Source organism: Micropterus dolomieu, linkage group LG02 (genome assembly GCF_021292245.1).
Source record: "Micropterus dolomieu isolate WLL.071019.BEF.003 ecotype Adirondacks linkage group LG02, ASM2129224v1, whole genome shotgun sequence".
Lineage (NCBI taxonomy): Eukaryota > Metazoa > Chordata > Actinopteri > Centrarchiformes > Centrarchidae > Micropterus > Micropterus dolomieu.
In genome coordinates this window covers 26,165,885-26,177,893 of record NC_060151.1, presented here as the reverse complement: position 1 = coordinate 26,177,893, position 12,009 = coordinate 26,165,885, and the positions used below count along the sequence as shown (strand labels likewise).

Genomic DNA, 12,009 nt, shown 5'->3' with positions numbered 1-12,009 from the left:
CTGAAGAAGAATTGTTCACCCACACATCCAGCTCTTGCTTCATGCTATGCTCAACTTGTGAAACTTTGCCTTGCCAGAACATGCCATGTAAATAACCAGACAGCGTACGTTGCAATGTTTACGCCCAGCTACAACCTGCTCTTAGGAAACAGTAATCCTATAATCAGATCTGCAAGGATAGTAGACAGAGATCATGACAACACTGTGAGATCCTGTGATTAAAATGATAATAAGCACAAGAGACAGAAAATGTCAACAAGTGGAATAAGGTTCCATGAGACAATGTTACGTCATACATTCACAATTCAGTAGCACAGTATAAATCTCTATAGGAAAGTTTAAGGAATGTTATAGTGATTGTAATTGCAGAGCAGCCTTCCTCTTCCGGTCAGTCTTTCAAATACAGAAAAGAAAGAATTTGTTTGTTTTTTTCAGGTAAGCACTTTGTTAAAACGCATTGATGTAAATGCATCAAATGTACTTAGTTGTCCTTGCACCAAAATCATGATTTACTTTAGAGCTGTCTGTTATTCATACTAAGAAAAGAAACTACACTTAAAATAGTCCATCCATCGTCAGCCGCTTATCCTGCGTACAGGATTGTGGGGGGCTGGAGCCAATCCCAGCTGACATCGGGCGAAAGGCGGGGTACACCCTGGACAGGTCGCCAGTCCATTGCAGGGCCACACATAGACAAACAACCAGTCACACTCACACCTAAGGGTCACCAATCAACCTAGTCTTTGGATGGTGGAGAGAACCCACGCAAACACGGGGAGAACATGCAAACTCTACACAGAAAGGCCGGGGCAACCGAGGTTCAACCTTCTTGCAGTGAGGCAACAGTGCTATCCACTAGGCCACCGTGATACCCCATTTAAAATAGTGTTGATTACAATTTTTTTTACCTCATATACTTTAATGTGAGTTAAATATTAGACTTAACCTTTGGTCGCGATCCAAAATATGTCACGGACTCGTTTTTATTGGGTGGCCAAATTGCAGAGTAAAATAGATAATAATGCTATGAAATGCTTAATTTGTAAATCAGAAGGTCCTGAAACACAGTGCACACAGAGAATGTGTTGTTCGGCGGGTCGGGGGTGAGAAAAAGTCACAGGAATGCATCAAAAATCCACAGCGCCTGGAGCACATTGGACAACACTGCAGTTGCTAGTTGTTAAACGAAACACAACTGTCATCACAAAGAAAGCATTATTTATTTACATTTAATCATCATCAGAGCATTCACTAAATTGATACAGCTGTCTACGTTTTGTAGCTCTCTCTCCCTTGTTTGCTGTCCCTTCACTTCCCTGTCGTTTCCTCTAAGTTCTATTTACAACCATGAAAAGCAAGCAGGCTAAGACACAAAACTAAGATGTGCTCTGCCTGTATGTCAGACTCTGTTTGCCATTTCACAGCACAAACACCCCCTTGCTCAGATGTGGGGCTTACTGTAATTATATGCAAAAATATTTAGACACCAAAGAGCAAACTCACAAAAGGTGTTTGCTTAAAATATTATGTTTATTGGGATTAGATCACAGCAAAATATGTTTATTTTGGATTCATACCACCGGCACAATATTTGCAGGTTATGTTTACTCGCATTACTTGCAAAAATAATCCAGAGGTCATACTCAGCGAGTCACGGGAGGTGAAAATTCACTTCGCTTTCTGTTTGTACTTCACTAGAATCAAGGCAGATAGTTGCCTGTAGTACTACCTCTAGCTAATACCCAGTGTTGGGGAACTAGTTAAACAAAGCATAGTTATGCTCTGTAACCAATAGAGGGTAGAAATACTCATTATTCTAAATACACACTGGTTGTCGAGCTCACAGGCTGGCTACGTAGTGGATAAATGCACAACTCAACTTTCCTTTTAAGTTATTTTCTAATGCAAAGAGAAAACTCTGCAAGGTTTGTGAAGTTGTTGCCTTTTCTCTCTTCTTTACCTACGTTTGGTCCCGACACCACTTCTGAATTTAAAATCCAAGCAAGTTATTTCAAACAACCACTAAAAGCCACCATTGGGCTATTTCCACGTTTGTGAATGCCAGGTGAAGCCAACATCTCAGTGTATTTATTAAGAGATATTTAGGAATAGCATGTTAATTATCCTACATATTACTAATTTTGAAAAAAAACAACACAAATTTAACTTTCACTTGGACAGTTGTAATGTTTGCTCATCTACTAATTATAATAATAATAATAGCCTAGCTCGCTTGAAGTCAACTGAAAAGTTATTTGTTTCGGGGTTTTTTAATCATTGGAGGAAGCCAAACATAATAAAAAGTTAGGAAGTCTTCTTCGGTAGACATCGAGGCAGACTTAGTCATTTTAATAAAATAGTTAAAGGTTGTTATGCAGAGCTAATTTAGAGTAGTTAGCCAATTTACTGCGCCACACTTCCACTCCAGTCCAGCAGGTGGAGGTAATGTGCTTACGAACTGGCTGTCAAGCGCCGACATTTAAAAGCCAAAGAAGCAGCACCGGTTCAGTCAGTTGGTTCTTCTCTGCATTGAGCTCACATCGTTGGTGAAGCTGGTAAGATGACATTAAGACTAGCACAAATCCTGTCTGATTGATTCTGTTTAATTAACGTTAACGCCAGCAGTATTAACGTCGTTAAACAGCAGGCGTAGTATTGAAAGCAAAGTGGTTTATCAATATATAAGCCGGCTTTGGTGGGTAAATGTAATGCCGAACTCAACACCGTGCCATGTGGCTGCAACTCAAAGCATGTGGTCTCCTATAGGACTCGTGTTGAACGTGGCAACATTAAATTTACACATTGCTGAATTGGGTTTGGTGTTATCGCCCGTTACTGCGGTTTGCCAGCAGTTAAAACAGCCGGACAGTTGGTAACACTGTGGGCCTATCTCCACGTGGTAAGCCTACCAGGTTACATTAGCTTGGTAGCTAACAGTATGAAGAGCTAACGTTAACTCCGACTGTAATCACAGGATCAGAAGCAGCAAAACACTGTGTTTTTAATTTGATAACACTTGAAGAGTAAGCTAAGTGTAGTTTGTTTATGATCACATGGGATATTATCTGAAGTGTGTCTCCCCTGATGACTTGCACTGGGCTCTGAGTAGGTATGGAGATAAACGTGCATCTTTGGCCCTGACAAGCCAGAGTCTCTGAGGAGAAAACTACTTCATGCTGGCCAAAGATTAGTCATGACAATTCAGTAACGCATGCTTTTGTGGGTTTTTTTTTTTTTGTTTTTTTCCCCCAGATCACTTCCATCAAATTAAAACCACTCCCAGACTGGACTCTACTTGGGTATGTAAAATATCATAATTATAAATTCTCCTGTGGCAACCATCACCAACTGAAGGCAGACACATCTTTACAAACTTTTTTTTGGCTAACACATTTTGAAAATGTCCATAAAACAAGAATATTGTAGTTATGAACTGTGACCACTGGAGGGCAATGAACACTTGATAATGCACATGAACTCGGAGTCAAAGCAGATGTACCAGCACTTCTGTCAGATATAACCCCTAAAACTTTCAAATTGGGCAGAAGTGGAGATGGGGTGCTGTGCCTATAGAAACTGGGATGTTATGCTCAAAACAGACTTCAAGAGCACTGGTCATAGCATTTTTGGTGTTGAAGCAAAGCATTGATGTATCTCACCACAATACATCTTCATTGAAAGTCACTACGGTGCCAGATGGTCTGCTTTGACTGCAACATCACTGTGGAAATGGTACATTACTGCACAATATTGCTATATAGAAAATGTAAGGTTTATTACCTTAATGTTTAGGAGAGTATTGAGGTGAGATTTACTTGTACATATCAGCTACTGTGACCCAGTGTGTTTCTGTCTTGTACGTGGATTACATTAATTTGGATTTGGCTGTCCCTCTCCCCTGATGACCTGCACTGGGCTCTGAGTCTGTATGGAGACAAAAGTGCATCTTTGGCCCTGACAAGCCAGAGTTTCTGAGGAGAAGATGAACTATTGATGGTCAAAAGCGAGAATTATAACATCACTAACTCTTGCTTGTTTTTTCTTGTTTGGTTTTTTTTCAGGTACGAGTTCAACAGCAAGCTTCCTCTACTCATGTCATTTTCTTGCATGTTTTGGTTAGTGTGAATTTTTATGAAGTTATTATACTGTATTTGCCATAATTTGATCAAATAAATAAAGCTGCATTGTATTTGTCTCTTTACTTTTCTACAATTATACACTCAGCTGTGGGAGCTGATAGTGAAGGGAACTGATTTAAGTGTAAATGAAATGCTCAAGGTTAATTTGAGTTAGTTTAATGTTTTGCAGTATTTAAGTCTGTGCTGTTACAACATTGGTGACACTAAATCGTAGCATCGAAATTACTATAATTTAAAATGGTGTCAATATAATGCATTTACCAAAGCAAATATGGTATAATTTAAGATGAATGGTAAATAACAGGGTTAACAACTTTGAACAAGATATTGAATGAAAATAGTACTGTATACTTAATAAATTACAGTAAAAATGCAGAAACCATGTAATAGAGCAGAGATTTAAATTGTATCATAAAAATGTACTTGAGAAAATTTGAAATTTTATGTGCTTAATATAAGCACATTTATAGGAACACAACCGTTAGGCTGAACCTCAAAAGAATGCTGCACCTTTCATAGCAATAAGTTTGAAATACAGGGGAATAGTACTGTAGTGGATCCGCTACACTATATAATCCATCTGATCAAAAACAACCTTTTATATACGGTCAGATCCAAAAATAAGTATGGAGCACGTACAGTATAAACATAATGAACAGTGTGGCAAGCTATTGTAGGTGTGTGCACAGCGCAAAGCAGACATTTTATATTTAAAGTTTATATGTAGTTTCGCTCTTTTTGATGACACAGCTGTTGTGAGAAGACATATAGGCGATGCTTTTTGGTCACTCGTATGTACCTTGTAAATATTTAATATTTACCTGGTATTTAAAAATGACAAGGTTGTAATTAATTTCTAGGTACCTCCTAAACACACCCTAGGTACCTAGTAAGTATATCATCGGGACATTGTATATACGCTGTAATCTTAAGCATTACGGCAACAGTTTAGTGTGCAGATTAAGTTGCAGAAGATTTATAGAACAAGTGTTGTATAGTATTTTTTAAAGATTGATTTGAAATCAACTCTATAATCCATCTGAGGAGTGATGACAAATCTGGGACCTGTAAAGTGAGTCAGGGAGTGAAACCATTGTCTTGATCCGCAGGAACAATGTCCAGATGAAAATTAATCATTTCAAGAAAACATAAATTACAACTTTGTTTCTGTATCTTTATTATAATTCTAACAATTTATTATCTCTTAAAACATTTGAAATTCATATGTTTATATGAATGTGTGTATATGCATATAACATATACATATATATTCTGTAAGTTACCTTTCATCAGTTCATATTCTCATTTTTTAAAAGATCTCTTAAAGGAAAAGAAATGCTTTCTATAGAGTCAGACCGATTCCCTCAGATCTTGCTTTTTCTTCCGACAGCAACGATGAGCCATCACTCCTGAATTTAACTACTAAACGCAAAGAAAGAATTAATAACAATTCTCCAAAAACAGTTTCTCACCAGTCACTTAACGAGATCATCATTGTATCAGCAAGAGATGTTTTCAAAATGTCTTATCCGAAGTTATTAATTGGCCCTATTCACACTAGCAAACTTTTTAGAGACCTGAAAGAAACAAGCAGAATCTGGCTGTGGATTGTGTCTGGACAGGAAGCCACATTCTGCTTGTTCAGAAACGGCCCCTTTCAGGCTCAAAATGACTCCAATACCTCTAAAGGGACGTGTGAAAAGCCACAGTTGCTAATGGAAATAGGGTCATTGCATAATACGCTGGTAATAAACAATGAGCTGTGAGCATACTGGCACATGTCAGCGACGGCAGAAGGTGCTTTGTACAAACAAGAAGATGCATATGAGCAAAAACACACTGGAGCTCTTAATACTGTCAGGTCAGTAACAGTGGAAGGGGGCAGATGTAGAGAATGGGTCGAACTGTATAGAAAGCAGAACAGTTAAATAAATACATTGTACCTTTTCATGTTAAACATTATTTGGAAGACAGAGATTCTTTAGAACTTTTGAGACTTCTTTTTTACATCTTAAACCATAATTAGGTGACCATTATTTTCATCGTCCTTACTGCTATTTCCCTTAGCATTCAAATATAATCTCTCCTTGACCGCCAACACAAAGCACTTACAGAGTCAAATGCCCCCTTAATGACCTTTGCTCATTCACATTTGTAGCCTGTGCACTTGATGAGCGACATGATCTATGAAAACTCATCTAGCTTTTTGCAAAAACAGACTGAGGATTCCCGATGTAAAATGCACATTTGATATGTTTCGAGGACTCAAAAGCAGCAGGACAGGTGAGGGTAAAGTGGTCATGAGAGAGCCCTTATATTTGATCTCAGCAAAATTGAGAAAAGCAGGACTGAGGTTATAATGAGATATAAATGTGCAGTTATAGCTGATGGGAAAATAAAAGGACTTCAGTGTAATATGGCACATCAAGACATGATAGAAGAGTGACATTTGTGATCAATCAGGAGGGGATGGCGGTTATCTGGAATTGAAAAAAAAAAGAATTTCACCTATGTGTTTTGTGGGCATCCACAGAGTAACGGTTGCTACATTTTCAGCATCTCCATGTTATTAAGTGGCAGCCAACTTTAAAAAGAGGGAGGAAATCATAGTTTGAGGCCATAAAAGTCAACATGTAATTTTGATTAAAGCTTCTTTTTTTTAGTCTGACAAAAGAAAAACAGTAAGGAGGAAGTAAGGAATTGATTATAAAATGTGCTTCACATTAAGTTGCAACGCCTCTTGTCACATAAAAGCAATGTTAAGGGTACCGTGCATGAAATAATATGCATCTTTCAATTCAAAAATACCTACATTTACATATATATTCATATAGCCATCACGATTTATCTTCAATACTGTCAGAAAATACGATGACTGCACAAGAGCCATCTCAGCCATCAAAGGCAGAAACCAGGAACTCTTCGAAGCTTTAATAACAGTAAGGACGATGATAGTAATGATAAATAGTAACAATAAATCTCTTCATATCAATATCAGTATTCCAGTATTCCCATTTAAAGTTTAAAAATTGTAAGAACAATCATAGTATTAAAACTCGATATAAGCGGTTCTCTCAGATCCTCTCAGCCGGGTGGCTGCATGTTTCCTCCAGGATTTTGTCGAGAGAGAGAGAGAGAGAGGGACCACTCCTGGAAGGAGCAGGGGGGATTGGGTGGGAAAGAGCAAGTAAATGGCAGTTTTTCCTCGTTCCCTTCCCTCTCCTTTCCAGTCTCCCTCGGACTGAAGGTCTGAATGGGTGTACAACAGTTGCCTCAATGCTGAGGAAGTCTTTCTCGGTAAATAAAATCCTCGGGGTTTAGATATCTCCTCACATGGTCACATATCCTGTCTAACAGTTGAAAGCACAGTCTGTCTCCTTTTGTTTAAGTACATCTTGGATCCAAACATATAGTGTGTGTCTATATATGAGGTGTCCCATAAACTCTAACACAATCACTTGTAAGTGCTTGTGTGTGTTTACATGTTGGTGTCTGCATGCAGGCGTGTATAGTAGTAACTTGGGTGCCTGTGTGTGCGTATCAGTGTGTTTCCTTTTTTTATTCCTTTTTTTTTTGTTGGTCTGGGCACTTATTTTTGCTACAAATTTGTGATACAGTGACCAGTCTGTATATATGTCATTATAAGACTTAAGATGATAAATAGATATTGAGAAACACACAACATCCTGATCACAGGACCTGCAGTGAGGACAGAGCCCTACCAGTGATGAGGTAAAAACAACACGTAACCAATCAAAGCCACAGCCAGCCTCCTTGGCCTTAACCAAGGAAGTTATCTGTGCCCTCATCACCTCTAAAAGACGTGGAAGCTGTCATGATATACTGCCCTGCGTCGTCCAACGTTCACCATGCAGACAGACAAAATCCTTACTCCTGCACACATTCACCCACATTCACCCTCAAATATTCATCCTCTGATATTCAGACACGTTTTAAGCATACTGACATCCATTCACACGGGGACAGGTTGTCATTGATTGCACTCTTAAATATTTGTGGTGGGTTCCACTCTTAAACCTGAACAGATATAACCAGCCAACTGAGGGGTAAGAGGACTACTCAACAAGATGGCAGCATGATGAAGGACACCTTTATCTTCTCCAGCTCGCTGCCAAACAACACAACCTGCTTGATTAAAAAAAAAAAATCTAACTGGCTTTTGATTGTTCCTCTCATGTATTTGGTTCGGTTTCATCGCTGTTCTTCACTCCGCTGCAGCCATGGTGTCTCCGTATGCATTTTGGATGACAGTGTGTTTGTGTTACTTGTTTGTTGATTGGTGTGACCGTGCATGCATGTGGGGAGTGTACTTGTGTATATCAGCCTGCCACAACTTGGGAGCGCCAGCGACTGTCTTTATGGATCGTCAGCCCTTTTTCCATCCCTGTGTTTCCTTTTCCCTTTGGGACTTGACTCCCTCTTTCTGTCGCTCTCTGTGTGAAATCTGTTCCCCCCTCATTTGTTGTGTGAATCCACCATGGATAGCAGCAGTTGTGTCTTCCTCCCTCATTGACTCCAATCCCTCCTTCTTTCTTACTCTCTCTCTTTCTGCCTCTGCATTTGCAACCTCAGCTCCGACTCCCGTCGTCCCTCCTCCTCTCAGTCTGTCCATCCCGAGGTGAGAGAACAGAAATGGGAAATGGGCTGCTGGACAGCCTGAGGACAGAAGAACAAACAAAAGACACACGTGACGTTTGGTGTTTTTTGTGAAATAATAATGAATGGTGTGTGTTGTTTTGTGGCAGTTGTGAGTTGTTCTCTGGCTTGACTCTCACTTTTTTGGAGATAATTATTTGTTCATTATGAAAGTATGGCCGCTCTTGTGCTGTAGACTCACTACATGACGGATTAGATTAGGAAAACATTGGTCATCACACATGCGGTGATAGAGCATTTTTCAATCCATACATTTACAAATCCATTTTACAGTATAACATAGCATGAGAATAGAAAAAGCCACGCATCAAAACCATAGTAACAGTAATTTAAACTAATGAGGATTTTTCACTGTGGGGAAAACTACTTGAATGCTTTAAAGCACAAAACAGGAAGAGGGCGCTGTTCTTCCAGTGCAAATGGAGCTAAAGCTTTTTAAGAGTTTGAGATAGGGGCAGATGGTGAATGGAGTGAATGGCCAAATGAAAATTATTCTATCCAACATGTTTATCCTGAATGACAAACAACAAGCTCAATGACAAAAGGGAGAGAGAAGCTTTTATGGTGTCTTAATTTTAACACTTGAATAAAATATAACACTGCTGTGACATGGAGGTAACCAATCATCTCAGTTATGGTCTTTTTGTTTTAAAGTAATATTATTATTAGTATACTAGTGTCCACAGTATTTCACAACACGTGAGTGCTCTTTTACAGCCACATTGTTAACTCTGCTCTCTGTTTAGATTCAAATCACTGACCAGCCTGGACTACAAGAGGACCTCAGTGTTGTTAAAATAGACTTGATGATTATAGATTACAGGTTTTTAAAACCTTTTTTAAAAACTCTTCACAGAGTCAGTACAACAGCAGTCAAGGTGGACTATGCTTTGTCTAATATGTTGTTTGTTATTGTTATGCGTTGTACCTGTCTGACTATTATTCTGTATATATTGCTAATACGTGCGGATTGTAATAAGTCATTTTATTTAATTGTAATTCTTTATTTTAGGTTGCCCTTTTAATAACTGGCCAGGGACAACAGATGAAAATTAGCCTGTTGAGCTAACTCTTGCTCATTTACAGTGACTTTACAGTTAATTAATGAGCACTATAAACAAATAAATGAAATTAAGTGAATAACTTCTCATTACTTTGTCACAAAATGTGTTCACATTGTCATTCACTCTACTCCACAACCACATCAGCTCTGTATTTACAGATTTGCAAATGTATGCTGTTTGTTAACTGTTAAGTTTATGTTCAAAACCTAACATGACAATTGTAGACTCAAATTTGCTACATCTAAGAAAAATATAAAAACATAAACAGCTAATTGGGCCATACAGCACTCAGTGACTAATTTTATTCCTGGATTGCCTCATGGAAGACTTGTGGCAAGTGAGGAAACGAGGCAAGAGAGGACAGAAGGACATGAGAAGGGTATACGGTGTGATGTGGATGACAATTTGTGGCCAAATGCAGAAGACAGGCTTGATAAGCACTGCTGTAAATCTTGATGTATGTTTGTTTTGTATTGCATTTCTGGAATTATTTTAGTTCAGGGTGAAAAAGCCTACTGAAGCATTGTTTATTAATTCTGTAACATATACTGTAAGGTAGCACAATCTATGCAGTGGTGCTATTCCTTTTTTGTAAGGTAAACAATACATGAATAAAAGCTACTACAGACAACACTAATACAATTTGTAATGCTACTGGTTATTAGTGGGGTTTTTTAGGTCATTGTGGGATGAGTGACCAAGTTTTCTCGTTGGAACACAAATGTTATGGTACATCCTGAGCTGTGTATAAAGTGTTTTGGTGTGCTGTGTAGAGATGCATATTGATAAAGAGAGCTGTTTGTAAAGTTTGTCAGACAGAAAAAGCATGTAACCAGGTGCAAACATTCAAAATAATTGAGATGGTCCTGCCAGGTAACATTTAAGGATAATCTTTGGTTACTTTCTATTGCAACTCTTCTAAATGAGTTGTAGTGGTTAATTGTGTTTCTCAGCAGCCTGTACAATTGCAGCCATACCTGTCCATTACGCTCCTCAGGGCCCGTTCAATGTTCATGCGGTGGCCTACACGTGTCACACCCAAATCTAGATAGTCATCCTTGGTTAGCGAGGGAAGGTGGGTGCCGTCAATCTCGTTGTCCAGGAAACGCTCTCTGTGCTCACCCAAGTTCAGGTATCCTAGCCAGTCTGCAACATCATACTTGGTCCAGTAGGGCAGCGGCTTGGAGGCAAAAGGTTTTGTAGGGGAAGGGGGTGGAAGATGGGGGTAACTCAGGCAGGTAGGTGGAGGGAGAGGGTGCAGGGGTGGAGAAGAAGTCCCGGACAGGAAGTGAGTTGGAGAGAGCGATCGAGAAACAACTAAGGTAGAGTTTGGAGGAGGAGGGGCACCAGAGGGAGCAAACAGTGGAGGAGAGGGCGAGAAGTAAGGATCTCCAAGAGGGTTCCCAGGTGATGGTGGGGTGATTGAACCTCGAAGGTCATAGATGGCACTGTATAGGGGTGAGGTGGGGAGGAGTGGAAGGGATGATGGCCGCGGTGGACCCAGTTTGGGCCTCTCTGACGGGGAGATGAGGGGGCTGGGTGCTCGCCTACGCTGGAGTATGTGTGATTCTGCTTTACGGGACTCTCGACTAGGGATGAACTGGAATTCTAGGGCTTTGGTCCGGTAGACAGGTCTGTGTTTGGGGGAGGTGGGGTAAGGGGAATAAGATGTCGGAGACAGCGGGGAGTGGGAACGTGGAGGCTGAGAAGAAGCTGGAGGCTGAGGAGATGGGGATCGTCCCCAGTTAGGGTACTGGGAGGCAGGGGTGGGGGATGGGGATAACGACGGCTGCGATAACGAAATTGGAGACGGTGACTGGGATCGAGCTGAGGGGGGGCTCAGAGCTGAGGCTGAGTCTTCTGAAAATCTGTGAATGGAGAGGGAGATAAACTGTTACAAGAGAAAAACATGATAGAAAACAGAAAACGATAAAATTAAAACGTGCACACACATTAAGGGAATTGTGGGTAAAACATTGTCCAGCCATTTTTAGAAACAGCGGATTAAAATTATTTTATACTGTCAACATCTTGATTGTGTACAATAAGTCTATCAGTTGTTTCAAGTTTAACAAGGGTTCCTCTCCTTCCTTACTGTCTCAGGCTGTAAATTCAAGCAGATGTCAAAG

The 12,009-nt window shown here is 39.8% G+C and overlaps 1 protein-coding gene, 1 long non-coding RNA gene and 2 other non-coding genes across 4 annotated transcripts in view; 3 read left to right on the top strand and 1 right to left on the bottom strand.

The window, feature by feature from the left end:
* Nucleotides 1–2,518: 2,518 nt before the first annotated feature.
* Nucleotides 2,519–4,189, top strand: LOC123963250. The gene is made up of 3 exons (XR_006823144.1): nucleotides 2,519–2,555; nucleotides 3,253–3,299; nucleotides 4,062–4,189. It is a non-coding gene; the product is annotated as an uncharacterized LOC123963250 (long non-coding RNA).
* On the top strand, nucleotides 3,074–3,165 carry LOC123967545. The gene has a single exon (XR_006824270.1). It is a non-coding gene; the product is annotated as a small nucleolar RNA SNORD88 (small nucleolar RNA).
* Nucleotides 3,891–3,982, top strand: LOC123967544. The gene has a single exon (XR_006824269.1). It is a non-coding gene; the product is annotated as a small nucleolar RNA SNORD88 (small nucleolar RNA).
* Nucleotides 4,190–5,362: 1,173 nt separating the features above from the next.
* Nucleotides 5,363–12,009, bottom strand: part of shank1 (SH3 and multiple ankyrin repeat domains 1) — a 58,322-nt gene continuing 51,675 nt past the window's right edge. Inside the window, exons 26-27 of the mRNA XM_046042453.1 lie at nucleotides 10,858–11,771; nucleotides 5,363–8,816 (exon numbers count right to left, since the gene is read on the bottom strand). Coding sequence (XP_045898409.1) covers nucleotides 8,729–8,816; nucleotides 10,858–11,771 — 1,002 coding nt within the window. The 3' untranslated portion in view covers nucleotides 5,363–8,728. The remainder of the gene's footprint in view (nucleotides 8,817–10,857; nucleotides 11,772–12,009) is intronic.